Source organism: Heterocephalus glaber, unplaced genomic scaffold (assembly GCF_053883595.1).
Source record: "Heterocephalus glaber isolate CG9 unplaced genomic scaffold, H.glaber_assembly_v1.0 deba00000901, whole genome shotgun sequence".
Taxonomy (NCBI): Eukaryota; Metazoa; Chordata; class Mammalia; order Rodentia; family Bathyergidae; genus Heterocephalus; species Heterocephalus glaber.
In genome coordinates, this window is record NW_028258171.1 from 11,926,068 (window position 1) to 11,953,757 (window position 27,690).

Here is a 27,690-nt window from a genome sequence, read left to right on the forward strand (position 1 = left end):
TCTCTGGCTGTGTAAATTAACCTGGACTACAAAACGCTTGTTTCACGGTCACTAACAAACCACGAGCCGCTGTAATCCCATTGGCCCTGAGATCATGGTAGATCTTGTGCAGCCAGCACCATGAGGTAGAGCAAGGCCCTGGCCATGAGAGTCCCCGCCGCCAGCCAGGGAAGCGTGTTTGTGAGCAGGGCTGAGGCACCGTTCCGTGGCTCTACCCACGAGGCACCCTTCCTATGTCCCCAGCCAAAGCCTGGGTCCCTGAGCAGAGCAGGAGAAGGAGCAGATGGGAGGTCCTTCTTCCCTCTCACCTTCTCTAAGTTCTCTTCCCCTTTGAATTGTATTTTGCATTTTCCCCTTCCTCTTTCTAGTCCATGCCACACATAACTTCCAAAACCCACATATAAGTGAAGCTTATTTGCAAGGCAGAATGAAACCAACACAGAGAGAGAAGGGGTGTGTATGTGTGTGAGGTGTGACAAGATCAGTGGGACCCCAGCCACCCCCATCTTTTCCAGTTATAGCCACTCACATATTCCTTTCTCATCTACACTTAGCAAGTTGGGTTTCTGTCACACACACCAAAGAAATCCTAAGACGGCACCACTAGACCCCCAGACTGCTTGAGATAAAACAGTATGTTTGTTTTATTTCAGCCTTAAATTTCCCATTCCTGTTGCCTTTAGACTCTTCCTTTTAAAGGCCGCGCCATTACACTTCCCCAGCCAGGCACAGAACAACCAATCGCCTTGCTCTTCTTCCTTGGAGACCCAGCTTCTGTGTGGAGACAGTGTACCAAGAAAATCCAGGTCCATCCTAATGCCATGGCTGGTTTGTCCTGAAAATGTCTACTTCTGATCTCTTTCACAGCGTTTTTTTTTTTTGTAATTTCTCTGCTGTCAACTCAACTTCAGCAGCTGCAAAAAGCAAACGCAGGCTGTTCTTACCTAGCCTTAAACAGTCACTGCTACTCCCCCTCATCAAGCTGTTGTTTGGCTGGGTTTGGTTGGGAAGGGAGGCAGGAATGGATCACTCACCCTCTCTGGTACCTGTCCAGCTCATGCAGCACTGTGCGGTCACAATACTCAAACACCAGGTGTAGCCTCCGCTTTTTCCTGAAGACCTCCAGCAGGTTGACCAGGTTAGGGTGCTTGAGTTGCTGCAAACCCCAAAAGGCAAGGTGCTAAGTCTCAGCAGGGGAAGACAGTTTTCTCTAAATTTTATCCCACCGAAAGAAAGCTGTTTTCCTTTACAAGTTTCCATTGTTGGCTTAAAGAAGGCTGTCACCAGCTTTATCTTACCTCTCTTTCTGGGCTCTTTGTCAAGAGCCAGCAAGTGAAAAATAATTATAACCTAGGTAGTTGGTGAAACAAAGAAGTTAGAAAAGAAGAAGGCTGGTAAAGAAAAGAGAAAGAAAAGGGAAGGGAGATTACAAGTCAACACAAACTCAGCTTTCAAGGTGCAGATCAAATGTCAACGTCCTTTCTTGGGTCTCTCTGAATCTCCCCAGACCAGTTCAGTGCCCTGCGTGTCTCCAAGTCCCCCTGAAGTCTGCCCTTTTCACAATTACTGTCATTCTAAACAGTAAGTAATATGTAATCTGTAGTGATTATTGTGCCATTAGCTGTTTAGTGGCCTTAGGTGTCCACAGATACCTACAGATACATAAATAAATCCAAGAGAATATAAGCACCATGGCACCGGGCCAGTGTTCTCTTGTTTTCACGATGTTACTGTGCCTCCGGAACTGGCTTTGCACATAGCAGGCTTTCCAAAATGATGTGTGACCAAGTGAGGAGATAGAATTCCAAGGCTGATGGCACACTTTAGAACTGAACCATAAGGAAAGCTGCCCGATTGGATTGCTGAGACGTGGCATTAGAAGAGGGCAGAAATGGATGCTGGCTTGGCTTAGTTAATCTCATAGTGAGCTTTCTGGCCGTGGTGTACACAACCCTATCAGAAACATAGCCACTGCACGCTGACCTCTCTTTTCCTGAAGAAGAAAGACTTGCACTAAGGAAGACAAAAACTCACAGGAAAATACAGCCACAGATTCCCTTTCTACAGTGCCTATTCTTGTTTCGCTCACCTAGTAAATCACCATTAACATCTGTTTTATTTATTTCATGATTTTAATAGTACTTTGCTCCCCTTTTCCCAAATATTCTTTGATGGTATCACCCAATAATTCTCCACAATAATTTTCCATTCAGAAGTTGCTTGACCATTTTAACTTTTCCCCTTACTTTAAAAAAACTGTACTAAATGGATACAGCATAAAATTTACCATCTTAACCATTTTTAAAAGTACAGTTCAGGGATACTAAGTGTATCCATATTGTTGTACAACTATAACCACATTCAACGCCAAAACTATTTTCATTTGCAAAACTGAAACTCTGTACCCATTAAACGAAACTCCCCACATCTTCCTCTGGCCAGTCACTGGCAGCCACCATTCTATTTCGATATCCATGACTTTTCTTTTTTCTTTTTCTTTAGTTTTTTGAGACAGGGTCTTGCTATGTAGTCCAGGCTGGCCTTGAACTCACTATGTAGCCCAGGCTGGCCTCAAACTCATGGCGATCCTTCTGCCTCAGCCTCCCAAGTGTGGGGATCACAGGCATTCACTACCATGCCCCGCTCTTAATATCCATGATTTTGACCACTCTTGGCCAAGAGTGGAATTATACAGTATTTGCCTTCTTGAGATGGGCTTATTTCTCTTATAATAAAATGTCCCCAAGAGTCATCCATATTATAGCATATGTCAGAATTTCCTTTGTTTTTAGGGCTAATATTCCACTGTTTGTGTACACTACATTTTGCTTGTCCAATCATCTGTTGATTGACTGATACTTGGGTTACTTCCGCTTTTTGACTATCATGCATAATGCTGTTAGGAATTTGGGTATACAGACACGTCTCTCTGACCTTGCTTCCAATTCTTTTGGTAGTAGGCAGGAGTTAGGCATCTATTTTATTTTTTCCCCCAAAGTTGTCCAGGTGATTCAATGAGCAGCCAGAAGTTTAACTCACAGGCAGGCAGGTATTTCATAAGTGATGAAAGGAGGAAGGAGAAAAACTGAAGCACTTGGACTACATGCTGCAGCACATTTTTATGCGTCATAAGAAGGATACGAAAGAAACAGTTATTTTCTCATTGTCTTTGTAAAATCCCTCTGTACTTTCAGGATGAGAGATTCCAGCTCCAGATATGACACTTGATGAAACAAGTATAAATCTCCCAAGATATGCTAAAGCCCATGTCAGAGTTCATTTGTGCTGCTGCTAGAACAAAACACCTTAGACTGGGGAATTTATCCTCACAGCTCTGGCTGGAGGCTGTAAAGTTCAACATGAAGGCCCAGCCCTGGTGTCCAGGAGGCTGCTCTGCTCTTCCCAGGCGGCCTCTGCTACTGCATCCTCTCGTGGCAGAAAACAGGACAAGTGAGCTCTCCCTTCTACCTCAAACCCATTTATTTGTTTTATTTTTTTTGCAGTGCTGGGAATCCAAGCCAGGCCCTTGCACACTCTAAGCACACCCTCAGCCACTGAGCTAGCTACTTGCCCAGTCCCAGGGCCCTTTTGTAAGGGTGCCAAGCCCAACAAGGAGGCAAAGCCCTCAGGCCTCTCCAAGGCCACACCTCTCAGTACCGGTGCACTGGGTTAAGTTTCAACATGAATTTTGGAGAGAACACCATCATTCGAATCAAAGCTGCCCATTAGTCACATTTGGGTCTTAGAACAGGGCACACCAAGCTATAAAATGCCACATTTATGTCACCATCCCCAGAAACGTTTAGCCTGAGCTAACATTTTCCAGACACAGTGGGGAAGAGCTATGATCTTAAACTCAAGAATCGCACTGGTTTGGATGTCTCAAATGGAAAGTGAAAGACCCAATTAAGGGGCTAAATAGCAGCTTTATGACAGAATTAGCAGAAAACAGAGGTTTTTTTTCAGACTGAAAAATCATCGTCCTTAGGCCTGACTTTTATTCTACTTCCTCCTTTGGGAGGGTGTGATATTGAAGCCAAGACTCCAATCTTAGGGTCCTTTAATTTCCTATGTTCTACATCTAGTTCTCACTTTCATCCCTGGCTCACTTCTAAAGCAAAAGTAGAAATGCACAATTTTACCCAAACAAACCCCAGCCTTCTCCGGATGGCCAGACTTCTGCCTCCCACCTGCAGGGACCACCACGGGTGCCGCTGCCCCGCAGTCAGGCCCAAAGGACCACTGCATTTGGCCTCTCCAGCCCCATTGCTCACAGCTTCCTCCCAGACCACTGAACTTCTCCTGCATCTTGGGAAGGCTCACGCTCCTCCCTGTTTCAGAACTTGCTCGGTTTGTTCTCTGAAACAGTCCTCACCTCCAGGCATCAATTTCCCTGTCCAGCATCCTCTGCTCCATGAAGACACAGCTAGGATGCACTGAAAGAGCTATGGCCTTGGAACCCAAACAAGGGGTACCATGGTGGTACTGCCGCAGCAGTACCCTTTGTTCTGAATGGGACCAGTAGCTGTTTATTACACCCATCTTGTGTTACTGTGTACCTTTGAAAAAAACTGCATGATATTCTACTCAAATAACATGTATGTTCTTTCCAATTTCTTGGCTAGTACAAATTAGCCTGTGATGAACAACTGACTAACAGGTTGACTTAACTCTGAATAACTTAATTACCTTCTCTAGACATCAGTTTTCCCAAAGTAGGAAGCTCACGGGCTGCAGTGATAAGTACACATAAACCACATACAACTATATATAAAGCACGTCTGGCCCCTATAAAAGTCAACTCTTACTATTGTTGCTTTGAGTTAGATCTATTTTGATTTGAGGTGATCTTTTCTAGTCATCTTATTCAACAACTGTTTATATACCTTAACGTACACAGGCACTGTGATGGCCCTAAAGATACAGAGCTAGGCACACGGGAGGGGAGATGGACATAGGACGAGTCACTACAGAAGTAACAGCTATTACAGTAATCAAGATAAAGGGTACTTGATTTGAGAATGAGGAGTGGGCTACAGAAGAGCTCTGTGAGGAAGTGGTTATTAAATTAATGGTTCACTAATCGAGAATAAACTAAAGTTTGCTAGGTACCACCTAGAGCCCCAAAATACAATTTATGGTTCTAAATAGACATGGTCAAATTACTTCCCAAAAGGACTGCACATAGGTACTTACCTTCTGCCAGGAGTGTGAGAGTACTTTAACATACCTGGCCAGCTTTCAGGAACATAGAAACAATTTAAGGCTTGTTATGCATATTGCCAAATTGCTTCTTTTGAGGGCTTCCAATGCCTTCAGCAACTCAGCAAGTTATCACATGATTTTAAATGACTTGCTTCTCCCATCCTCCTTCAGGAAATAACCTTAATCCCAAGGTGTGACTGAAAAATACAGTGAATGTTTAAATTTTTTTAAAAAACGTATTACAGTAAAAAACACATTGCCATTAATCCTCCTCAAAAGAGTCTCTCTCCTTCCAACACATTTATCCCAACATTCTCACTACTTTCTGCAGCAGTTCTGGAGTCCTCTTTCCTAAGTATCTTCAGCTGTGCCATCCTGGTGCCACTGATGACCTTTCATGGTCATTGTGACTTTGGGGAAGAGCCAGAAGTCGCATGGTGCCAGACCCAGTGAATAAAGTAGATGAGGACACCCCATAATATTTCCACAAGCCTGCCTTTCCATTGGCTGACACTCAGTAGCAACATTCACTATATTTGTTATCATACCTTGAAAAGACACTCATGAAAGAGAACTTCCAGAACTGCTTCAGAAAGTGGCAAAAATGATGAGATCAAGTGTGTTTGAACCAAGAGGAAGTCTTTGGAGAGGGACTAATAGCAGTGTGTGTGTATATATATATATATATATATATTTTAAATTTTTTTAAATTTAAATTTAAATATATATGTGTTTTAAAAATTTAAATATTCACCATATATTTTAATCACATCATTATAAATAATCACTTATCTCCCAACCTATGTTCAGAATAATTTTAATTTAGAAAGATTAGTCACTAAAACTAAATCCTAGAGGTTCTAAACATTAAATTATAAATAGTCCAAATTAAATGATCAACTCTCTCGAGGTTGTAAAGATACCAAATGGCCTAAAACTTCTCCGAGCAGCAGATACCTGGTGTAGATGAAGCAGTTCCTGTCCTGGGGGCATTAATATATTCTATATGCACCTGCTCAGTGTCAGCCAGGGCTCTGGGCACTGGAGACAACTGGCAAATGAGACAGAGGACTCAGGCACTGAGCAAAGAAGCGCCGTAAATAAGACCTCTACTTACAAGCTGCCTCCAAGAAATTGGTCCTGGGGAAGTGACCTCGAGCTGTGTCCTGAGGGTCAGGAAGGCCTAACTAGAACAAGGGCAGAGGAGCTGGTGGAGGCAAGGAGAGAACCTAAGGCACCAACAGAGTGAGCCTTGCAGGAGATGCTCGCCGGTCAGGGGACCGAGGCCAGACAGTCAGCAGGTGGGGCCGGGTGCCATGGGCAGCCCCAAGAAGGAAATCTAGCAAAAGATTCGCTACAACCCCATTTGGCTCTTGAGAGCTCACCTGGCAGCAAGGTGTAGAATAGCTTGGAGGAGGCAGACACTGCCAGAGGCCAGTGCAGAGTACTGATAGGTGACACGTGACAGGGGCTGGGTGCAGAGCAGAGGCGGGAGAGGTGGCCAGAAGGGCACTGTTTTGTGACTTCTGCGGGCACTGGAATAGCCAGGATGTGTGAGGAACTGGAGGGGCGGGGTGGGAGGCCGCTGTCCAGACAGACACAGAGGTTTTTGTAAGGAGACTGCTGGCGCCATCACGGAGAGGAGGAGCGGGTTTGGCGGGAAGGCCCACTGTGTGTGGCCCTGTGAGTTAGCAGGGCTCTGAGAAAGCGGCGTCCCCGGGTGGCTGGAGCTCGCCCGGAGACCAAGGCCCGGAGTCTGCAGTGTGCGTGAAGCCACGGCCTCTCGGAGTGGGGTCATGTGATCTCCTTGGAAATGGCGTCTGTGCACTTCTGGTCGGTGGAGGACCAGAAACCAGACGTATGGGTTCGATGTCTCAGCCACCTCCCTCCTGGCTCTGCACTGACTCTACTGAGTGCAGGGGGCACTCAGAGGGACAACTCCGGTCCGGAGTCCACTCTGCAACCACAGGTCTGATCCGAAGAACTGCCGCATGGGGTTTAGTTGTTTATCCTTCAGTACTGAACAGATTTCATGAGGGCCACGCAAAGGAACGGGATGAAGAGGATCAAGCAACGTGATGGGCAAACTGCTCCGGGGTTACCCAGCACATGCAGTGTATACACAAGTCAGCCTCGTACTCCGGACAGACGGAATTACCATAGACCATACAGGCATGCTGGGGCTCACGAGGCTCTTACCCTTTCTTCGCACGAGTGGGCGAAGCCAAAGACCCCGGCCCGGTCCTATTTCTCGGGGTTCTGTTTTGTGCAGGCCCAGTCTTGAAGGTCTCAGCGAGGCCACCGGGCCATCGCTGACCACAGTCCTCCCGTTATGTTCCATCCGGAAGCTGGCCCTGCTTAGGTTCAGATTTAATCTCTCGTGTATGCAGTTTCTGCCCTCGCTGCTGCTATTCTATTTCTGTCTCCCTTTTAGTTTCTGTGTTTTGAATATTGATGTTTTACATTATGCTGCTAAGTGAAGCATTTTCTCTGACATTAAAAAAAGACTTCTTTGTTGTTGTTGAATTTAACCAGAACTCTGCTTGGTTTCCCCTTCGGAGCTGAGAATGCCTCACATCCTTCTTGGACACCTTCCTGGGTCTGTCACCAGCCCCCCTTCTTCACTGGCCACGCATGTGTTGCAATAAGCTCAGGACCCACATCCCTGGAGGTCAATTGTTTGGCCTCAGAATTTTGAAGCCTTTGTGTTAGTCACCAACAGTTAGCCATCAGGAAATGTTCCTTTCAAATCCTGGTTACCAGGCTGCTCTGGAAAAGACTGGCTATCCAACACCCTTGGCTGGCTGTCGCTATGGTATTAATGAGCTGGGGCTCAGGGCAGCTGTCCACCTTAGAGGAGCCCTGTGCCATCGTTTGCCACAGACCCTGTCATGTCCTAGTGCTCCCTGACTCTGTCACCAAGGGAGCTGCCCTTTACCCACTCTTGCCTTATTGATTTCTTATATTCAAATTAAAAGTGAAATATTTACTGTGCCCATGTTTCTATGGAAAAGGAAAAATGTACAACCAATAGAGATGACTGCGTATATTAAGGCAAATAAGAAGTATGTTTACTTGTGGAAGTGAATATTGCTCCAGCAGCCACCTGCCCCCTGGAGGGATTGGGTTTGTGTTCTCCAAAGGGTCCTCGGGGGTCACATGCTTTCAGACTGGCTGGTGTGCATCTCTGGTGCTGCCCACCCCTTGGATGTCAAGGGTTCCTGGATCTATGTTATTTGTGGTGAGAGCGAGGGGTGTTTATCCCATGTCTGTGCTTTAGGGGAACACAACAGACCATTTTTTCAAGGAGTATTTCCTGTTTTCTTTTCAAAAACATTCTTCTCCTACCACTGTGGTAAATACCAAAAAGATAGAAAATGAAGTTAACAAAGTGGGATTTGACCCAGAAAAATGTTCTTTTTGTAAGCTTTTACAATTTCTGGAGCTGACTCTAGGTCTTAGTTACACAGACACCCTGGCTGGAATCCTCGTGAGCTGACATTCACCGTGAACAGAGCACAGCCATGTACCCGTCTCCCTCCTAATAACAGTCCTGGGTGCTCTCAAGGGGTTCTGGACTAGCACATCGCAAGGGCCTGAGGCCCTCTTGCCTCCTTCCCCGTGCTCCTGTCCCCCACTCCTGAGCTGTGGTATCACTTCCCCAAGGAAGCCACAGACACCCAGTCCCTCGTCTCCGATTTCAGTTTCTGGAGGGTGGACAGGGTGACAGTTGGCTTCGGCAGTGGACCCAGTCAGCCAATCCACAGAACAGAACTCTGGAAGTGGATGCCACAGGTGCTCGAGACAGGTGGGGAGTGGGTGGGAGGGAGCCCTGGGGAGCTGAGGTAAAGTTTCTAAGACTTTCTTCAGAGCTGGTTCTGAACCGGTGCAGTCAGCTTACGAAGCATGGGTGGCACATGAGTGGTATGGGGCAGTGCTAACTATGGGACTAGCTGGTGAGCCGGCTTCTGTCAAAGCTGCCCTCCACTCGGGCCGTGTGATTCGCCGGACCCTCCTCCTGGCACAGCACTCGGCTTAGCAGTGTGAGCCGGAGCTGGGTAGCAGACCCACTGTCATAAGACAGGCTATGGATGCAGCAGCAGTCATTGTACTCTGACTACTGCACTTTCCAGATCAGGCTCGAGCGGGTCTGGAGGAAATTCTCATGTTTCAAAAAGAGGTGCTCACCTTCCCAGGTCCTTGCAGTTTCCCCTCCTTCAACTCACAGATATGGGAGGTTCCAGGTAGTGGAGGAGTAGTGGATCAGTCTGCACTGACCATATTCCTACTGGGCAGAGGTCTTCGGGAACAATGATGAACACAAACCTGGCCACTGAGCACAGCGTCAGGAGGCGCACTCAGCAGCTGTGTGTGGAGAAAGAAAGAACCTGAAATACATGTGGGCCCACGGGCAGTGGCAAGCAGCTTGTTCACTTGGTTAAGAGTCCAGAAGGAGCAAGATTGAAAAATTATTTGGGAAAGGGTCATAAATTGTACTTGGAGTGGATGTAGAGCTTGAGGCTCCTGGGCCCACAGAGCGTGTCTACTTCAGAGAAGACAGCGGGCAAGCAGCCAGCCAGGTGTCCTCTCTGGGGAGTGTTTTCTGCTCTGTCTTGGGCCACCCCAGGGCTCGTGTAATCCACTCATGAGCAGAATGGCTATGGCTGCAGGGACGATGGTTAGGCACAGCCCAAAGGCACTGGCTGTCTCTCTTCAAGGCCCATCTGAGTACCCAACCCGCCAGCAGCAAAGCTCAAACTGAGCCCCCACTAGTGGGCTCTCCTTTATGGAAACCAGCCACTCTCTGGACAGGGTAGAAGTCCGCCCTTCTGGAATGGATCTAGAGATGGGCTTTGCCCTTCTTGCTTATACCACAATCCAAGTGCTCAGTGCTTGCTTTATTGGCATGGGAGTCCACATCACACAAGGCCTTTCACAGCAAAGGAGGCATGATAATTAGGACATGGCCACAGGCTCTACTTACCATCTGCCTCGTACTACAGCTAGCCAACCTACCAGAACGAGGGAACTAGTATTCATCAGAGCCCTCTGGATATAGGGATTGAACTGGCAGCCACCACATAGTGCTATAACTTGGGTAGCTGGAAGGTCTTAAAACCAGGAGTGGAAATAGGAGTGAAGTCTCTCATTGTCACTGCCAATGATCCACTTGCAGAACTCACATTTCCCATCCCCATGTATTCTCTCAGGTAGGCTAAACTTCATGTGTGCACCACTGACTAGTGGAAAAACCCAAATATTCAGTAAAAGTAACTGGATAAGTCAACCTTAAGACTTCATAGTATACTCAGATGATGAAATATTATGCAGCTGTTAAAAACAATGAGGCATATCTTTACATGTTGACTTCAAACATGTCCAAGATATACTATTAAGTATATAAAAAGGAAGTTACAGAACAGTATATACAATATGATAGCACTTATATCTGATTTTCAGAAGGTAATATATACCTTTGGATAGGCAAAGAAAACTTCTAGAATGATACATGAGAAACTGTAGTTTTTTCAGGAGTAATAAAATGGGTGGTGAAGGATAATGGAGACTTTCTTTTTCACTTTCCATTCTTTGGTACCTTCACATCTTTATTTTTGGGTTTTTATAAAAATAAACATATATTACTTTATCATATGAATGGGTTAAAATGATTTGCAAAAGTTCCTTCACTGTGTTGTACAACCAAGTAAAGTATTTTAATGTCACTTTCAGAGAGCCAGCTAATAGATCAGTGTTGGGAGGAAATGCCAGTTCTTTCATTATGGAAAAAAAAATCTATTACCACCAAAATGTAAATTATCACCACCATCTCCAGCCTCCAAGAGACTATTCCTCAACCTCCTGGTGTTATGAAAGAAACTTTCTGTAACTCTGTCTTTTGGGAAAGGGAAGCTTGATCCATGGTTCCTCCAAGGGCTAAGAATCCCATCAGTCCCTCTGAGGAGGAGGCTGTAGAAGGGAGAGGTATGGCGCACAGGGCGGCTCTCATTGAAAAGGGCTTCACCTTATGCCGTCCCTACTCAGCCACAGTCTCGAGGACAACAGTGGAAGGAAATCTTCCCACCAAGCAGAGTTTCACTTAGCGCACTGGATGGTTCACGTCGCATGGAGGAAGAAAGCACGGAAGATGTTCGGGAATCACCGTGGAGAGAGTGGAGCGGCCCGAGGTTCATCCAAGGCTGGCTGCAGGCCACACTGAGGGAACGGAATGTGCCAGGCTGGCCCCCTGGCAAGAGACCAGGGCTGTGATCTCTTCTAGCTCCCTCTCAGAACCTGGACCAGGCCAGCAAGGCACATAATGGATGCTTGTCCTGTTTTATTGACTAATAAAGTATGTGAAAAGTCCTAGGAAAAAAAGGCATTTTACAGCTGCCATCATGGTGAAAAACAACACTGACCCAGTCAAAAATGAACGCAGCAATGCTCAGATGGTTACAGCACAAATCATTTGTTTGGTTTTTATGTGTGGTTGACAGGATGGTTGGTGGAGAAATTCCTACCTTCCATTGTTCCACACTAAAAAGAGGAGTTCAAAGATTTTTCCAGCCAGGCAATTTTATCCAACAGTATTTTTGCTAAAGGGCTTTTAAAGTTAATAAGCAATAAAGAAGGTTAATGATTAGCAAGAAAATATGCCAGTTGAAAGCAAATTTGTAGCCTAAAACATGAATCCTGCCAAATATAAAGGTGAATTAAAACACACACACAAAAAGTTAAAGACACCTGCCTGCCCCGTCCATTCCATGTAAAAATTACTACCTTCTAGTGTGGTTTAAATGTTTATTAATAACTATACGTAACATAGGTTATCTATGCAGAAATCTTTTTGTTTGGAAATAAAAATAATTTAAATGGCAAAAAACCAATAAGTGAATTATAAAATCATGTTTTTGAAGTTCTGGTATTAATAGCCAAAAGAGAGGATTTTAAATGTTCTCACTATAAAGAAATGATGAGTTTGAAGTGACCTGTGTGCTAATTACCCTGACTTGATCATTCCACAATGTAAACATGTATCAAACATCACATTGTACCCCATAAATGTACACAGTTGTTTTCAATTTAAAATAAAACTTTACAAAAATCACTTCTTCTGCCTCCTCCTGCTCGGACTCTATTTTCTAGACCCCAGGTGTGTGGTAGGCTGTGTGTGTGAGCAGGGATGGTGGCGTGTGCTTAATCTCCTTACAAACCGGGCGTCTTTCAGAAGGTAATGAGCCAGCCTGTGGATTTCTGCTTCTTTTGTCTTTGAAGTGTTTGTATGACAGCTTTATTACTTAGGAGTTCACTACACAGCAGGAATACAATCTTTCTAGCTAAACACATGGTAAGCTAAGCCAAAAGAAACTTCCCATAAACAAAACAGTCTGTTACTATTTGCTGTTTGTACATTATCTTGTAAAAATGTAATTAAACAAGTCTTCACTTGTTGAGCACATAGGGAGAGATGATGATAAGGGATTGTTTGGTTTCTGTCACTGTGAGCAAGGAACTGATCTTCCTTGCTTATAGTCTTCCGTGCTATTGACAACCAGTTTACATAAACTCCTAACATTTCGCTACACTGCGCACTAGGAATGGCTATCAACGGCCAGATCTCCACTTGGGTCTAATGAGAACATCTGCATTAATTCAAAGGTTGGAACGGCAGCTGCAAGGCAAACAGAATTTGCAAGTGTGTTTTATTGGGCCTGAAGGGTGTTTAAAATCTGTACAAAGTATGTCAACATTTTTAGATCAGGAGATCTTATTGTCATTCGAAGGAACCAGGGGTCCCTGGAGAAATGGCTGACCATGGGGCTAGGGCAGGAGGTACCTGGGACTTTTTGTTGTTGTCAGGATAGCAAACAAGTGCTCAAAGGGTGATGGGCATCTGTCAGGACGCTGAGCAGGACTGACAGAGCCTCAGATGGCCAAATGCATCACACTTTGAGAATGAAAACAGAATGATGACAGTGACGACAGTGTGTAGCATTGTGAGTTAAAAGATTTGTGAATCCAAAGCAACACTAAAAAGTATGTGTTGGGGTAAGGGTAAAGGAAAGGTTGTTTTTTACATAAAGATGATAACTTCTGAGCAGAAAAATAATAGAAAGATAACATAATAGCTTGTTATAATTGATTTAGGAAGGTATCATCAGTGGATGTTAACATCACTGGGTGAAAGTTTATATGTGTGTGTACATGTGAATTTGAATTTGTAATCTCCTATATACACACATATACATGTATGTACACATATAAACTAACTATATATTAGTTTTTATACATTTTAAGTTATATATGTAGTTATATAGCTATTATTGGGACAATATGAGAAATTTGAGCACAGGCTGTATTTTGGATAATAGTATTGAGTGAATGAGAAGCTTCTCAAGTGTGGAAATCACAATGTGGTCATGAGGAAGAATGTTCTAGGAGATTCATGCTAAATACTTAGTAAAAGAAAGAGAGAGAGACAGAAAGAGGTGGGGGGAAATGGAGCGAGATTCCTGTGGTTGATGGATCAATCTAATACAGGTATGCATTGAACTAACCTTTCTACTTTTATATATTTTGAATTTTCTTCAAAATAAAAAGCTGTAGAAGAAACTCTCAGAAGAGGTTAACACATTTCTGATTTCTGGCTTTTAAAAAACCTCTGAAAATCTAGCACCCTGGGCGCTTGGGAGGAAACACAAGGGCTCCAGGCCGCACAAGTCTCCGCCGCTCTGTCTCGAGCTGTGTGGCCAGCTGCACACTGAGGTGCCGGGATTCCCTTGACTTTGTGATCTGCTACTGTCCATGACAGAACATGCTGCACACCGCTAAGCCAACTGATAGACACAGCTTACTCCTCCATTTCAACAAGCCAACTGAACCATTTGAAGAGAATGATCTGTTTTAGCAATAGTAGGACCTAGTTCTTTTTTCTTCTTCTTTATTTTGCCAGGACTAAATTCTTACAGATGTCACGGGATTTCCCATTGAGGGTTTCTGGAATTGGGAAATGCTCCAACTAATATTGGGCCAGCAGACGCCTTTAAAACTTAGGAGAGCTCTAATTAGATTCTAATGCTGGGGAGCATTTACACAGTGCTCTGGTAGTGTTTAGTGGAATGGCACCCTGGCCCAGAGCACCTTCAATTAAGCGCTTAATAAATGCTCTGTTTTGAATCGCAAGGAAGCTGGCCATCACTACTCCCACCATGCAGCCTGTCACCAGGGTGTAACACAATCCGCGTATTTCTGGTCTGCTCTCTGCAGGCAGCAAGCCTCCTGGGGCTTCAGCGCCTGCCACTGTGGGTGACCCGGGTTCAAATCCCACCCTTCTGCCTTCCAGCCTGTGCTTCTCTCTCTCTCCTGCGCTGTGGCTCCTTTTGACCTTCACTTTTCTGCTCTTGCATCCTTGAGGCTCCCTGAGTGCCGGTAGATTTTTGGCCCAAGAAGACCCTGTTCCCCTTATCAGAAAGTCAGTGAAGCAGAAGCAAACATAGACATAAATCATGGAGAGAAGGAGGGCTGGACCCAGGAGGCAGGAGAGCCTGCCAAGGTCACCGACTGTGCTGAGTGCCCCGCCCACGGTTGCTGTGGCCACCCGGCCATCACTCTGGAAGGCTAGTGGGATGAGGAGATGGAAGAAAGAGGCTCTCCGAGCCTTCTGCAAGTTATTACTCTTCAGGGTGAATAAGGGCAGATGAGGCCAGGTTTCCAGCACACGGTACTCACTCAACAGTCTCCTTACTCACACCAGGTACCTTTTCTCATTTCTATCCCCCTAGAAGTCTTAAAATGTAATGCTGAAAACATCAGATACCTGGATATGCACTGTATGTATATCTGTGCTTCATACAATAAAAAGGTTAGACATGTCTACCACTGCCAAGAACCAATTTTCATTCTCTTGAGAGCGACACTGTTCTCATTAAGAATGCTTGTACTAATGTACACAAATAAAACATATAGAGAGAACAAAAGAATGCATATACCGTATGGTAACTGCTGTAATTTTTTCCAGTCCTGGAGACTGACTCAGGCCCTCCTGCATGCTGGGCAAGTGTTCCAGCACAGAGCTGCATCCCACCCCTATGTCGTACTGTTACACTAAGGCTTCAAATGGACATTTCCCCCATGCTCACTCTCATCTTTGTTGGCAGCACCGTAAGTGTTTGCCTTTGAAAATAATGTGCAGGGTCATGGAAATGAGACATGGGAAGGGCTGACGTGCCAGTGAGACTTGCATGGCAGTCACGAGGCTCCCAAGGAAATCTCTTCAGGAGGATAGGCAGAATTAACTCTGAGGACCCAGAATTTCAGTGCGGCCCCTGGCATAACCCACCAGCTCCAATGTGGCAAAGCAACAGGGCATCGACTCTGGGATGGACAGACTGTGTCTGTGTTCCAGCTTCCCAATCAGGAGGATTTGGCAAGTCATTAACCATCCTGAATACATTTGCACATGGAATAACAATTCCTGCCTTGTAGGGTTGTCATTGGTGCTGCTGGTGCACCCTAGGTAATGCCCTCGGTTTGCCCAAGCTTACTGGGTCACCAGCCCCTATCTGCCAAATGAGAAGGGTCACTCCTTCTCCTCACTTGCCTCTCTTACTCTTCTTATCTTTGAAGGGAGAGCTTTCTCTAAGTCTTAGCTGCTACTTCCAGCTCTTGCCTGAGGTTGACCTGAGCTACTGTAATGTCGCTTGTTCCACTTGCCATGGGCAGATGGTCACCTAGGCACCCACAGTGACATAGTACCGTCGTGGACCCTCAGCTCCTCTAAGATCATCTACTGTTTCTGCCACTCCTGGTTGGAATTTTCTCTCTTCCAGTAGTTCTACCATTTTCATTCTACAGAAAGAAAGTTCTGCAGTAGAAAGACTTGGAGTCTTGGTAAAAAAAAAAAACAAAAAAACCGATTATTTGGAGTTGTTTGGGTTGGGTTTGTTTTGAACCAGGCAGTTCTTTACTCCTGGACTCAGGGAGCTGGGCTGGGTTCAAGTACACTCACCAACTTTATGAAAAATTAGTGTCTACTTCCCCCACAGGGCCTGTGATGACTGCAGCCCATCCTGCCTGAATTATAGATTTAAGGTGATTTTCTTTCAGAGACCTTGTCCCTCTCCATATTCTGGCTTTTCACATGATCATTTCACCCCTACCCCATCTGAAATGTCTTTAATGATAAGTTATAGAAGGGGCTGAACTCTTTCCTGCAGGGCTCATGTGTTACATGCAAATCAGTGATGTCCCATCCCGTGGTGAAAGAAGATCTACACCTGTATCATGGACCCAGGTGCAGGTCCTGTTCCAACGAAGATTAAAGACAGTGTGTGTAAAGTACCTAGCAACTTTCCAAGTAAGAGGCAGCATAATCTCCTAGAAGGTACATGAACTGGTCTTTTATTATGCTATTATACGTCATTTTGATCATAGTCTAGATTAGTAATTCAAGGTCATGGCTACAGCAATTCTCTTTCTCCGACAACATCGAGTTTTCTCTCTATAGGACTGATTCCACTAGCAATGCTAGGCAAGAGCTTCACCACTGAGCTCCGTCCCCAGCCCCTAAACCTTAGAGTCACTGTTGATTTTTCAACCAACCGTCAGATTCCTATGTGCTATTCTCTCAGGAAAATCTAGGATCTGACGATTGCTTACCACCTCTACCACTACCTCTCTGACTCATCACTTCACACTTGGATTATTCCAATAATGCCCTAAATGATCTTCTTGCGTGTGAAACTAGGACAACAAAAAATTTTAGCAAAATAGGTTTTTTATTTGAGCATGATGGTGCATGGTGCACGTCTGTAATCCCAGGTACTTGGGAGGATGAGGCAGGAGGATCACAAGTTTGAGGCGAGCCTGGGCAATTTAGCAAGATCCTGTCTCAAAATAAAGTTTTTAAAAGTCTGGGGGTGTAGCTCAGCACTAGAGTGCTTGCCTAGCATGTGAGGCCCTGGGTTCAATGTCCAATAGTGAAGACCAAAAAAATAGTTTCTTGATAATAATTATCACCCATTTTACCAATGCACAGCTACACCTTCATGCTAAAAATATGAAGCATTGTAGATCTGCAGCCTTAAAAACTCCCCAACTGCGGGGGGTGGGGGGGGCAGCACGCTCCTGCAGTCCCAACACTTAGGAGGCTGAGGCTGGAGGATCACTTGATCCCAGGAGTTCCAACCTAGACAACATAATGAGGCTTTAAAAAAATTCCTGGACAATTCACTCTCATGACTTCACCTGCTTAATAAGAAACAAGTATAGGTTCTAAAAGAGTCTGGTAGCAACTGTTGGACATTGCTTTAAGTTGTTAAGAGTTTGGAAAACACACCTATGAATTCTTTGAGGTTAGATTCTATTCTAATATAAACCAAATTCTACTCTAATATAAAATCCAAGACTAGTCCCTTGTAGGGAAACGGTATTGTAGTTCTGGTATCTTGTTACATTGGACATAGATCCTACAATAGGACATCACTTGATCCGGGAAATCTTTCTGTTTCCAGACACAGTGTTTACTGTCATGAGATTGAGGATGCACACAACAAATAATGTCACTATTTTCATTAATGGATAGTGACCCAAGGGGAAAAAGAGCAACAATGCATACACACATACAATTGCACACATGCACTTACATGAAAGAAATGCAGGTATGTACAGGAATCTAGCTATTATTAACAGTTGGGAACTACTTCCTCTTGGGAAAGGCTGTGCTTTCCTTTCCTTATTGTTTGTAGTACTGGAAGTTGAATCCAGGGCCTTACCACTGGGTTACATTCCCAGTCTTTTTTTTTCATTTTTTATTTTGAGACAAGGTCTCAATAATTCCCTAAATTGCTTTAGCTGAGCTCAAACTTTCAATCCTCCTGCCTCAGCCTCCCAGAGCGCTAGGATTACAGGTGTGCACTACCATGCTAGGCTTATACTTTTTCTTTCAAAAACTGTCTCATCTCGGGCTGGGGATTTAGCTCAGTGGGTCCACTGCCTGCCTCGAAAGCACAAGGACCTGAGTTCAATCCCGGGTACAAAACAAAACAAAACAAAATAAAATGGTCTCATCTCATCTCTTCTCTTTTCCTTCCTTCCTTCCCTCCCTTCCTTCCCTCTTTCCTTCCTTTCTCTCTCTTTCTTCTGGTACTGGGGACTGAGCCCAGGGCCTTGTGCATGCCAGGCAAGCTCTCTGCCACTAAGAGACAATCCTCTGCCTTTTAAAAATTTTTATAACAGGTTCTCACTAAGTTGCCAGTCTGGCCTCAAACTCAATATCCTCCTGGCCTCAAACTCAGCCTCCTAAGTAGCTGGGATTACAGCTTCCTTCCCTCCCTCCATCTCCCTGCCTCTTTACCCACAGGCATCTTAGGCAAGACTGGATTATTACCTGTGTCCCTCAATGAACCCAGCTTTCTACTTAAGCATCTTTTCCCAGGACAGATGGTCTGCCCTGAATGCCCTGTGTCCCACTCTGTGCCTCCCTAACCATTCAAGTGCAGCTCAAACCTGCCTCCCAATGCCATGTTCACTAGCAGCCATTCCAAGAGTTCTTGTTAGGTACTAGGACACTGGTGGGTGACACAGGTCCTGCCTACTAGGATCCCGGAGTATCAGGAGTGAGAGTCCAGGGGAAATTCACCTCACCTCCTTCCCCAGAGCTGTCGGCGTACAAATTTGCATAAACACTGTTTTGGGGACAATTGGGTCTCTTTGAGTATTTACTGGACAAATAAATGGAGAAAAGATGACCTCATTTAACATACCTTCATTCACACATTCAGCAAATATTCATCAAATACCTATTAGGTGTTAGGGAAATCACAGAATTTTGAACAGTTAGGGCTGAAGGGCCGCACCTCACACAGATCGGGCGTGTACAGCTATGCATATGATTGAGAGCAGGAGCCTGGATGCTTTGAAATCCAGCTCCAGTGCACACAACTCAATCTCCAGCGCACCATCAGAGTTCAGCTGGAAACACCAATCACCCCACTGTGTTGTCACCCCACTGCACATCTGCCTTCCTGATGTGCTGTCTACACCTACTTTCTCTAGGAGCTTATTTTGTTCACTTTTTGTTTTCAGTGCAACAGTAACATTTATCGGAGGTCTCGTGTGTGCCTAAGAATGTGCCCGGGATACAGAGTTACAGAGGCAAGGCCCACATCACTCAGGAAGCTGCGCCTGTGCACACGAGGTTGTGTAACACGCGCAAGGGGTATGAACTGAACATTACAGGTGACCTTCGGAGGCGGAAAAGGAGCACTTTTCTTTGAGGAAAAGGTGTGCTTTTCTGGCTCTTTTAAGGGCAATTATCAGGATGGAGATGCAGCTCAGTGGCACGGTACTTGCCTAGCATGTGTGAGGCCCTGGCTTCCATCCCTAGGGAGGGTTGGGGTGGGTACTGTAATCACATCTTCTCCTCTAGGGAAAGCCCAAGAATGAGAAGGTGCTGTCAGCTCACATCCCAGTACAGAGGTGGGAAGCCAGAGCAGTCCGGGCCTCGGGACGGGCAACTCTGCTGGTCTGTCCCTTCCTAGGACGGGCAGAGGTCTTCTCAGAATAGATAACATCCTGCTAGTTAAGGCAGAAGTTTTCCTATTATATACCCTTTTTTCTCCCCATGCTGAGGACTGGACACAGGGCCTTCATACTGAGCTACACTCTCTATTATTTTTTCATTTTCAGGCAGGGTCTCCCTAAGACACTAAGTTGCCTAAGCAGGGTTTGAACTTGAGTCCTTCTGCTTCAGCCTCCCAGAATGCTGGGATTTATCCTCTTATTTTAGTTTATCCAAAGCTCACCGCTTCCCATTCAGGTCCTCATCTAGAAATGACTCCAGACTTAATCCATGGGAAAAATATCGGCAGAGGGGCCTGGAGAAAATGGAGATGCAGGGATAAGAGCAAACCTGGGACAATTCTCTCATGCTTGATCGAGTCACTTCTCCCTTGTCATCCGGTCGGTCACACAGGACAGAGCACTGCAGCCCTAACTGAGACAGACCTAACCCACCTGTATTGATCCCTTGCCACACTCTGGGATTTGGGTTGCATTGGCACAGGAATTTGGAGAAGAAGCCTCTTTCCTTAGAGGAAATCATGCTCTATAGGGTTAACTAATGCGCACTGAAGAAGCGACCATTTCGCGGCTTCATGGAGAACGCTGCTTTCAGTAGACACATGTGAGGTGTAACACAATCCTGCTGCCTTTCTCACAGTTGGAGGACAGATGAATGACTAATTCTTTCAATGGACCGGGAACGCCAATAGAAAACAGCTTAGAAGTTTAAATTTCCAGAATGCTGGCAAAATTGACTTAAGTTCCTGCACTAATCAAGTGCACTGGCTTTTGAAAATCCAGGTCTACTGGTGATATAGGAGAGGAGCTACTGGGAAGAAAAATAAAATATGCTGCAGCATCTCCCCTGCCCAGACCCTTCCTTACTTAACTGATGTGGACAGACCCAGTCAGCATCACCACGCAAGGCCACGAAGGAAGAACAGGGGACCAAGGCCCCAACACGTTCATTCGACAAAACAAGACTTTTTTCCAATCCCCGAAAATCCACCTTAAAGCAAAGGTGAATCAATTACCTTGAGCATGCGGATCTCTCGAAGGGCGATTTTCTTGATGACAGGGTCGTCCTCTGATTCCAGAAACTTCTTGATGGCCACGATCTGCCCCGTGTCCCTGTTTCTGCATTTGAAAACAACTCCATAGGATCCTTCTCCGATTTTCCCGATTTTTTCGTACTTCTCCATCTTCTCACAATGGATTTTCACATCGCTTTAAAATGTCGCTTAGAAGTAACGGCAGGAGGGGACAGCACTCAGCGGCCGGACACGGAGGGGCTGCTGTCAGGGACCTGGAAGAGAAGGGCACTCGTCACAGACCAGGCGTGGACCTGTTTCTCAGGCCTCCCCGCCCCGGGCCTCCTTCAGCAGCGGCCGCGGTCAGGGACGAGGTTCCCCTCTCCTCGCCTGCCTTACACCCTGCAAGCAAAATGCAACCTGGCGTCTTCAACGCGCCAGCTGCAAGCTGATCTGTCTAAGGTTAGAGTTCACCCGAGCTAAGACACACGAGCCGGCTGGGGGCCGGAAGGCCAAGGGCTTCCCCAGTTCTAATTTCGGGTCTCATTTCCTGCCCGCAAGAGGACACCTCTCGGCTCCCGCGGGGGCGGCAGGACCTCTCGGTGCAGCGGGAGCGCGCCCTGCGCCTCTTTCCCCGGGGACTCGTGGCGCCCAGCCGCCCGCAGGCTCCGCCCAGCCGCCCCGCCCACCCGTGGTCGCTATGGGAACCGGTCCCGCCCCCGGTCGCTGTGGGCGGAGCCGCCCGCTGCCAAGCTCCAGGGTAGAGGTGTACTGACCCGTGGGTCGCGGTCCCCGCACGTCCAGCTACCGGCAGAGATCCGCAAGACTGAGAAATCCAAGCTGGGTGTGGTGACGCATGCCTGCAATCCCAGCACTCTGGGAGGCTGGGGCAGAAGGATCTCGAATTCGAGCCCAGCCTGGGCAGTTCAGCAATTTAGAAAGACTGTTTCAAAATAAAAAATTTTTTAAATTTTTAAAAGGATGTAGCTCAGTGCAAAGGTCCTGAGTTCAATTCCCAGTACATTAAATGACAAAAAAGCCAACTCCTGCAGGCCATGGCGAATGCAGCTGTCCCAGCGTCTGCGGGGAAGAAGTCGGCTGGGGCAGCCCCTCCCAGGCCCTGGGAGGGGGGGCCCCACACCTTGCAATGACTGAGGTCATTCCTTGTGTCCCCTGCAGCCCGTCCGGCCCGAGGGCAGCTTCTATGTCTGTCCTGATCAGAGCTCCAGCCTCCTTGCGTGAGGGAGGAAGAGGGGCGAAGCGGAGGCTGGTCTAACAGGGCCCCACCTGCCCCTGGTGGGCAGAGCAGCTGGGTTAGTGTCGGGCTCCTTTCCTGCGTGTCCACCTGAGCCCTGCTGCTCAGACCTGGACACCTGGACACAATGGTGGGCGGATGATGGACCCGTCCCCGAGCCAAGCAGCCCACTAGGAAATGCGGGATGACGGGGGGTGGGGGGCTGCATGGGGCCATAAACAGGGTCGGAGGAGCAGCCTAGAGGCGGACTGCGAGCCTCCCTCCCACAGAGTTTGCATTGGCGACTACAGAGCTGTTTTCTGTTCCAAAAGCTTTGTCTTTTCCAGACTGTGGTAGAAAAAGAAGTGTATGGTACGCAGCTTTTTAAAGGATAAGTTTCACTTAACAGAATGCGTTTGAGATTCACCGTGGTACATTCATCAAGAGTGTCTTTTTACTGCCACGTAGATATTTGAAAATTCTTTGGGATTTCTATGCAGACCATCACATCATCTGCAAGTAGGGACCATGTGAGTTCTCCCTGATCAGTGTGTGGGGATCAAACTTGGGATCTTGCACTTTTGAGGCAGGCGGCGGAACCACTGAGCTAATTCCCTGGCCCATCAGTGTGCTTTTAATTTCTTTTTCTTTTTTTAATAAAAAAAATTGTATTTACTTAGAAGCACTCAGAATGTCAACAAAACAACTGCAACTTTTTTTTGCAATTACAGAGTGGTATTCAGTTAACAGAACAACATTTCGTATAAGCTGCTTCAGAGACAACTGAAGATGAAAAACTACCATCCCCATATATAACTAATTTGTGCTGTGCACCAACAAGAACCTGCTTTAAATTTCCATGCCAATTTACAACCCCCATACTGTATCAGGCAAGGTTAGTGGCTATTCAAATACCACCAGGACAGGGCTATCTAAAGACACATTCGGTAGTGTGTTAACTATACAAAAAAAGACATTGTACAGTTTAAAAACAAAGCTTACACAGCCTTACATTTCAATTTTTTTCTTTAAAAGGAGTGAGTTGTGTACAGGGGGGTTAAATGCTTTATAGACAAGAAAAAAAAACTGCGCTAGAACCAACTTACTCATCATCATCTTCTTCATCTTCATCCTCTTCATCTTCTTCCTCCTCCTCATCCTTTTCATCTTCCTCTTCTTTCTCTTCCTTCTTTTTCTTGCTTTTTTCAGCCTTGACAACTCACTTTTTTGCTGCATCAGATTTTCCTTTAGCTCAGTAGGCAGTGATGTCCTTTTCATACTTTTCCTTCAGCTTGGCAGCCTTCTTCTCATAAGGCTGCTTGTCATCTGCTGCATTGTTATTCCACATTTCTCCCAGTTTCTTTGCAACATCACCAATGGAAAAGCCAGGATGTTCTCCTTTGATTTCTGGGCGATACTCAGAACAGAACAAGAAGAAGGCTGAAGGAGGCCTCTTGGGTGTATTGGGATCCTTGAACTTCTTTTTTGTTTCTCCTTTAGGAGGAATATAGGTTTTCATTTCTCTTTCATAACGGGCCTTGTCTGCCTTTGCCATGTCTTCAAATTTTCCTCTCTCTTTAGCAGACATGGTCTTCCACCTCTCTGAGCACTTCTTAGAAAACTCTGAGAAGTTAACGGAAGCATCTGGGTGGTTCTTCTTGTGCTCCTCTCGGCAAGTTTGCACAAAGAATGCATATGATGACATTTTGCCTCTCAGCTTCTTAGGATCTCCTTTGCCCATGTTTACTTGTTTTCTTTGTGTGGATCCTGACCCGCCGACTCCTGCAGGGATCCGGCTGCCATGTGGGCTGGGGAGCTGCCGGAGGCGTTCTAATTTCTCTTTCTTCCCTTACCACATTGAACAGGGTCTCCAGTGTGAAGTTAAGAAAGAGTGTGATGAGCATGTATCTTTTCTTGCCTAGTTTCTGATCTTAGGGGAAAGCATTCAGTCTTGCATCTTTAGGAATAATGCTAGCTAGAGTGTTATTGTTTTTGATAGATATAGTGGCAGACAGCCACGAGGAGGCCCTTATGATCCCTGCCTCCTGATATCTGTGTCCTTGTGTGTCACCTTCTTTAGCGTAGGTTTGATCTAGCGAGTTGCTTCTGAGGAATAGAATATGGTAAAAGTGATGGAATATCGCTTCCAAGGTTAGATTACAAGAACTCTTTTTTGGTTCTGTTTTTTGTGGTTTTTTTGAGACAGGGTCTTCTTGTGAGGTACAGGCTGGCCTTGAATGGGCTGTGTTGCCCATGCTGGCTTTGAAACTGTGACCCTCCTGCCTCAGCCTCCCGAGGAGTCGCTATAACTCTGTACTCTGAAGGAAGCCAGGTGCCACCCTGTGAGGTGCCCTCTGGGAAGGAACTGAGAGAGACCACAGCCAGAGAAGAACACAGGCCCTCAGTCCAATAATCCTCAAGAAACCAAGCCCCACAGACAACCATGTGAGTGAGCTTGAAGTGAGCTCCCTGCCACCCTGGAGCTCCAGGTGATGAACATTCGCTTTTGTGGGAGACCTTGAGCCAGAGCCGCTGGGTCAGTCACACCTGGGGTCCTAACCTCCAACCCTGTGAGATCAATGTTTGCCTTGTGTTTGGGGTGATTTGTTATGCAGCAGTGTGTAACTAACACCAAAGCCTTTTTCCGGGTTGAGAAAGTCCTCTCATCCCCCTCCCCTCCCCCTCCCCCCTCCCCCTCCCCCCGCCCTCCCCCTCTCCCTCTCCCTCACTCTTCCTCTCCCCTTCTCTCACACTGGACTGAAGCCAGGGCTATAGGGAGTGATGAAGTCTGGGGTGAACCAAAGCACAAGCCTTCTACACTGAGTTATCTACACCCCTATTTCACCTCATATGGCTTTTCTTATCTAGTCTTTTTTTGTTTCTTTTGGACTGGGGATTGAACCCAGGACTTTGACCTTGCGAAGCAGGCAGCAGAACCACTAAGCTAAATCCCTGGCCTTAGTAGTGTTTTGATACAGTGAAATACATTGATTTTTAACAAATGTTAAATCAACCATTCTTTCATTTCTGGGATAAATCTAACTTATTTATGATGTGCCATTGTTCCAATCCATTGTGGGATTGGATTAGTACCAGTTTACTGAGGATGTTCACATTCATGGTTCTGGCAGATTCTGGCTGTGCTCTTCCCTGTCTAGCTTTGGTATCAGGGCAATGCTGATCTCACAAAATGAGGACGTATTTCCTTCTATAGGCTAGAGAAGTTTACATTAAATTGGCCTTATTAGCAATAATGCCAGACTTTGCTAGCCAAGGTACATTGGACTGGAGTGTTCTTTGTTGAAATGGTTTTTAATGACGAAGTCTATTATATAATTTATTAATAATTATATTAATAAATTATATAAATATATTGATAAATTATAGGACTGTTAAGGATATCTATTTCTTGGGAGAGCTTTTGTAGTTTGTTTCTTCAAAGGAGTTTCTCTACTTTATCTAGATATCTGAATTTATTGGTATTAAGTTGTTCAACTAAATACTATTACATGATTACCTGGAGGCTCTATGGTGCTTTCCTCCATCTAATTTTGTCTTCTTTTTCCTTTTCTTGAGGACTAGAGATGGAACCCAGGGTTTTGCACATGCTAGGTGAGCACTCTACCACTGAGCTACACCCCCAGCCCTTCATTTTGATATTAGTAATTTTTTTTCTTATTTTTCACACAATTTTCTTGATCTGTTAAATGAGCCAGATTTCATATTTAGTTAACTTCCTCTATTGCTTTTCAATTTCATTGATTTCACCTTTCCTATTTCCCCCTTCTCTTTGCTTTGCTTTTAGCTGCTTTTTCTAGTTCTTTAAGATATATGCTTAGCTTCTGCACTGCAAGAGAAACCACCAACAGAGCTAACAGACAACCTACAATGTGGGAACGAAATTTTAGCAGCTGTTCCTTAGATAAAGGACTACTATCTAGAATACATAAAGAACTGAAAAAAATCAGACCCCCCAAATTCAAAGACCCAATTCAAAAATGGGCATCTGAAATGAACAGGCATTTCTCAGACAAAGAAGTAAAAACAGCAAATAAATATATGAAAAAATGTTCAGCATCACTGGTCATTCGAGAGATGCAGATGAAAACAACACTGAGATTCCACCTCACCCCAGAAAGAGTGGCTGCTATCAAGAAATCAACCAATAACAAATGCTGGCGGGGTTGTGGGGAGAAAGGAACCCTTCTCCATTGTTGGTGGGAGTACAGACTGGTGCAACCACTGTGGAAGTCAGTATGGAGATACCTCAAAGAACTAGGACTAGAGGTCCCATTTGACCCAGCTATCCCCCTGCTGGGTATCTTCCCCAAAGAATTAAAAGAATCATACCACAGCGATATATGCACACCCATGTTTATAGCGGAACAGTTTGTAATAGCTAAAGCTTGGAAACAGCCCAAGTGCCCATCAACTGGAGACTGGATAAAGAAAATGTGGGTTTTAAATAAAATGGACTACTACTCAGCCATAAAGAACGAGAAACTAGAGACATTTATAGCTAAATGGATGCATATTGAGGCAATACTCTTAAGTGAAATAAATAGGACACACGTGTAAATACTGGATAGTTTCTCTGGTGTGAGAAACTGAAAGTGTAAATAAGGATTAAAATGATTAAAATGAATAACTGATAATTTGAAATAGGAAAAGGTCCAAAGGTGTAGGGGTAGTGGGAGGGGAAGGGAAAGGGAAAGAAGGGAAAGGAAAAATTATGAGAAAAGAAAAAAAATGGAAATGAAATCTATGTAAATAGGGAAGGGTGGAGGGGGTGAAGGGCGCACAGGTAATGGGGGAAAAAATAAGAACCAAGATACGTCGTGTACAGGTACAAGCACCCAATGACAAATGTAAACGTGTTGTATACCTAAAATGTACCAATAAAAGAATTTAAGAAAAAAAATGCTTAGATCATATAATTTTAGATTTTCTTCTCTAATAATGTCTTTAATGCCATTATTTTTCCTTTCAGCATCACTTTAAAGGTATCACAGAAATCTTGATATATTTTTGTTTTCATGCTCAAAATATTTTCCACTTTCCCTTGTGATGTCCTATTTGACTCACGGGTTATTTTGAAGTGTGTTGTTTAATTTCCAACAATTTGGGGGATTTTCCAGGTATTGATTCCCAGTTTAATTGCATCATTTTTAGCGAACCTATTTTGTGTGATTTAAATTCTCTGAAACGTGTTGAGGTTGTTTCCAGAAGCCAGAATGTGGTCTGTGTTGGTAAATGTTTCTTTTTGATAATTAAAAAAATATTGTGAAATGGAGTGAGGAAGTCAGTGTGAATTTCTCCAGAGCAACCCTGTCTGAAGTTCATACCAGGATAAATAAAGCTAGTCTGGAAAATTAACTTTGGGATTCCACAAGGTTCAGTACCCAGGGAGCCTGGAAGGGTGCCCAGCCCCAAGGTGGTCAGGGTAGGGGCTGGGCACTTGCTGCTCCGGCCTGGGTGGACAGTGAACCAGAGAGCTGGTGTAACTTGCAGCTGCGTGCTGTTTTGTTTGGGGAAAGCTGCAGCAAAATGTGAGAGAACATCTTTGAAAGGGACACAAACAGCTGATGTCACAGGCGCAGAGGAGAGAAGACACTACAGTCTTTCTACCGGCAAATCCATAGTCTTTTCAGCAGCCAGGTC

The 27,690-nt window shown here is 45.3% G+C and overlaps 1 protein-coding gene and 1 pseudogene across 8 annotated transcripts in view; both read right to left on the bottom strand.

Annotated features, from left to right (window-relative positions):
• The window catches only part of Cdkl1 (cyclin dependent kinase like 1), a 52,007-nt gene extending 30,526 nt beyond the window's left edge, over window positions 1-21,481 (bottom strand). For 2 of the 8 annotated variants that reach the window (XM_004835576.4, XM_013074965.3), the window contains exons 1-3: window positions 21,364-21,473; window positions 20,799-21,070; window positions 1,035-1,156 (exon numbers count right to left, since the gene is read on the bottom strand). In XM_004835576.4, the coding sequence (XP_004835633.1) occupies window positions 1,035-1,156; window positions 20,799-20,966 (290 nt within the window). In that variant the 5' untranslated portion in view covers window positions 20,967-21,070; window positions 21,364-21,473. Of the gene's footprint in view, window positions 1-1,034; window positions 1,157-20,798 lie in introns of all 8 variants that reach the window. The other 6 variants (XM_087208078.1, XM_021262514.2, XM_013074973.3 and 3 more) reach the window with 5 other exon arrangements.
• Window positions 21,482-23,037: 1,556 nt separating this feature from the next.
• On the bottom strand, window positions 23,038-23,831 carry LOC101698273 (high mobility group protein B1 pseudogene; annotated as a pseudogene).
• Between the last annotated feature and the right edge of the window lie 3,859 nt (window positions 23,832-27,690).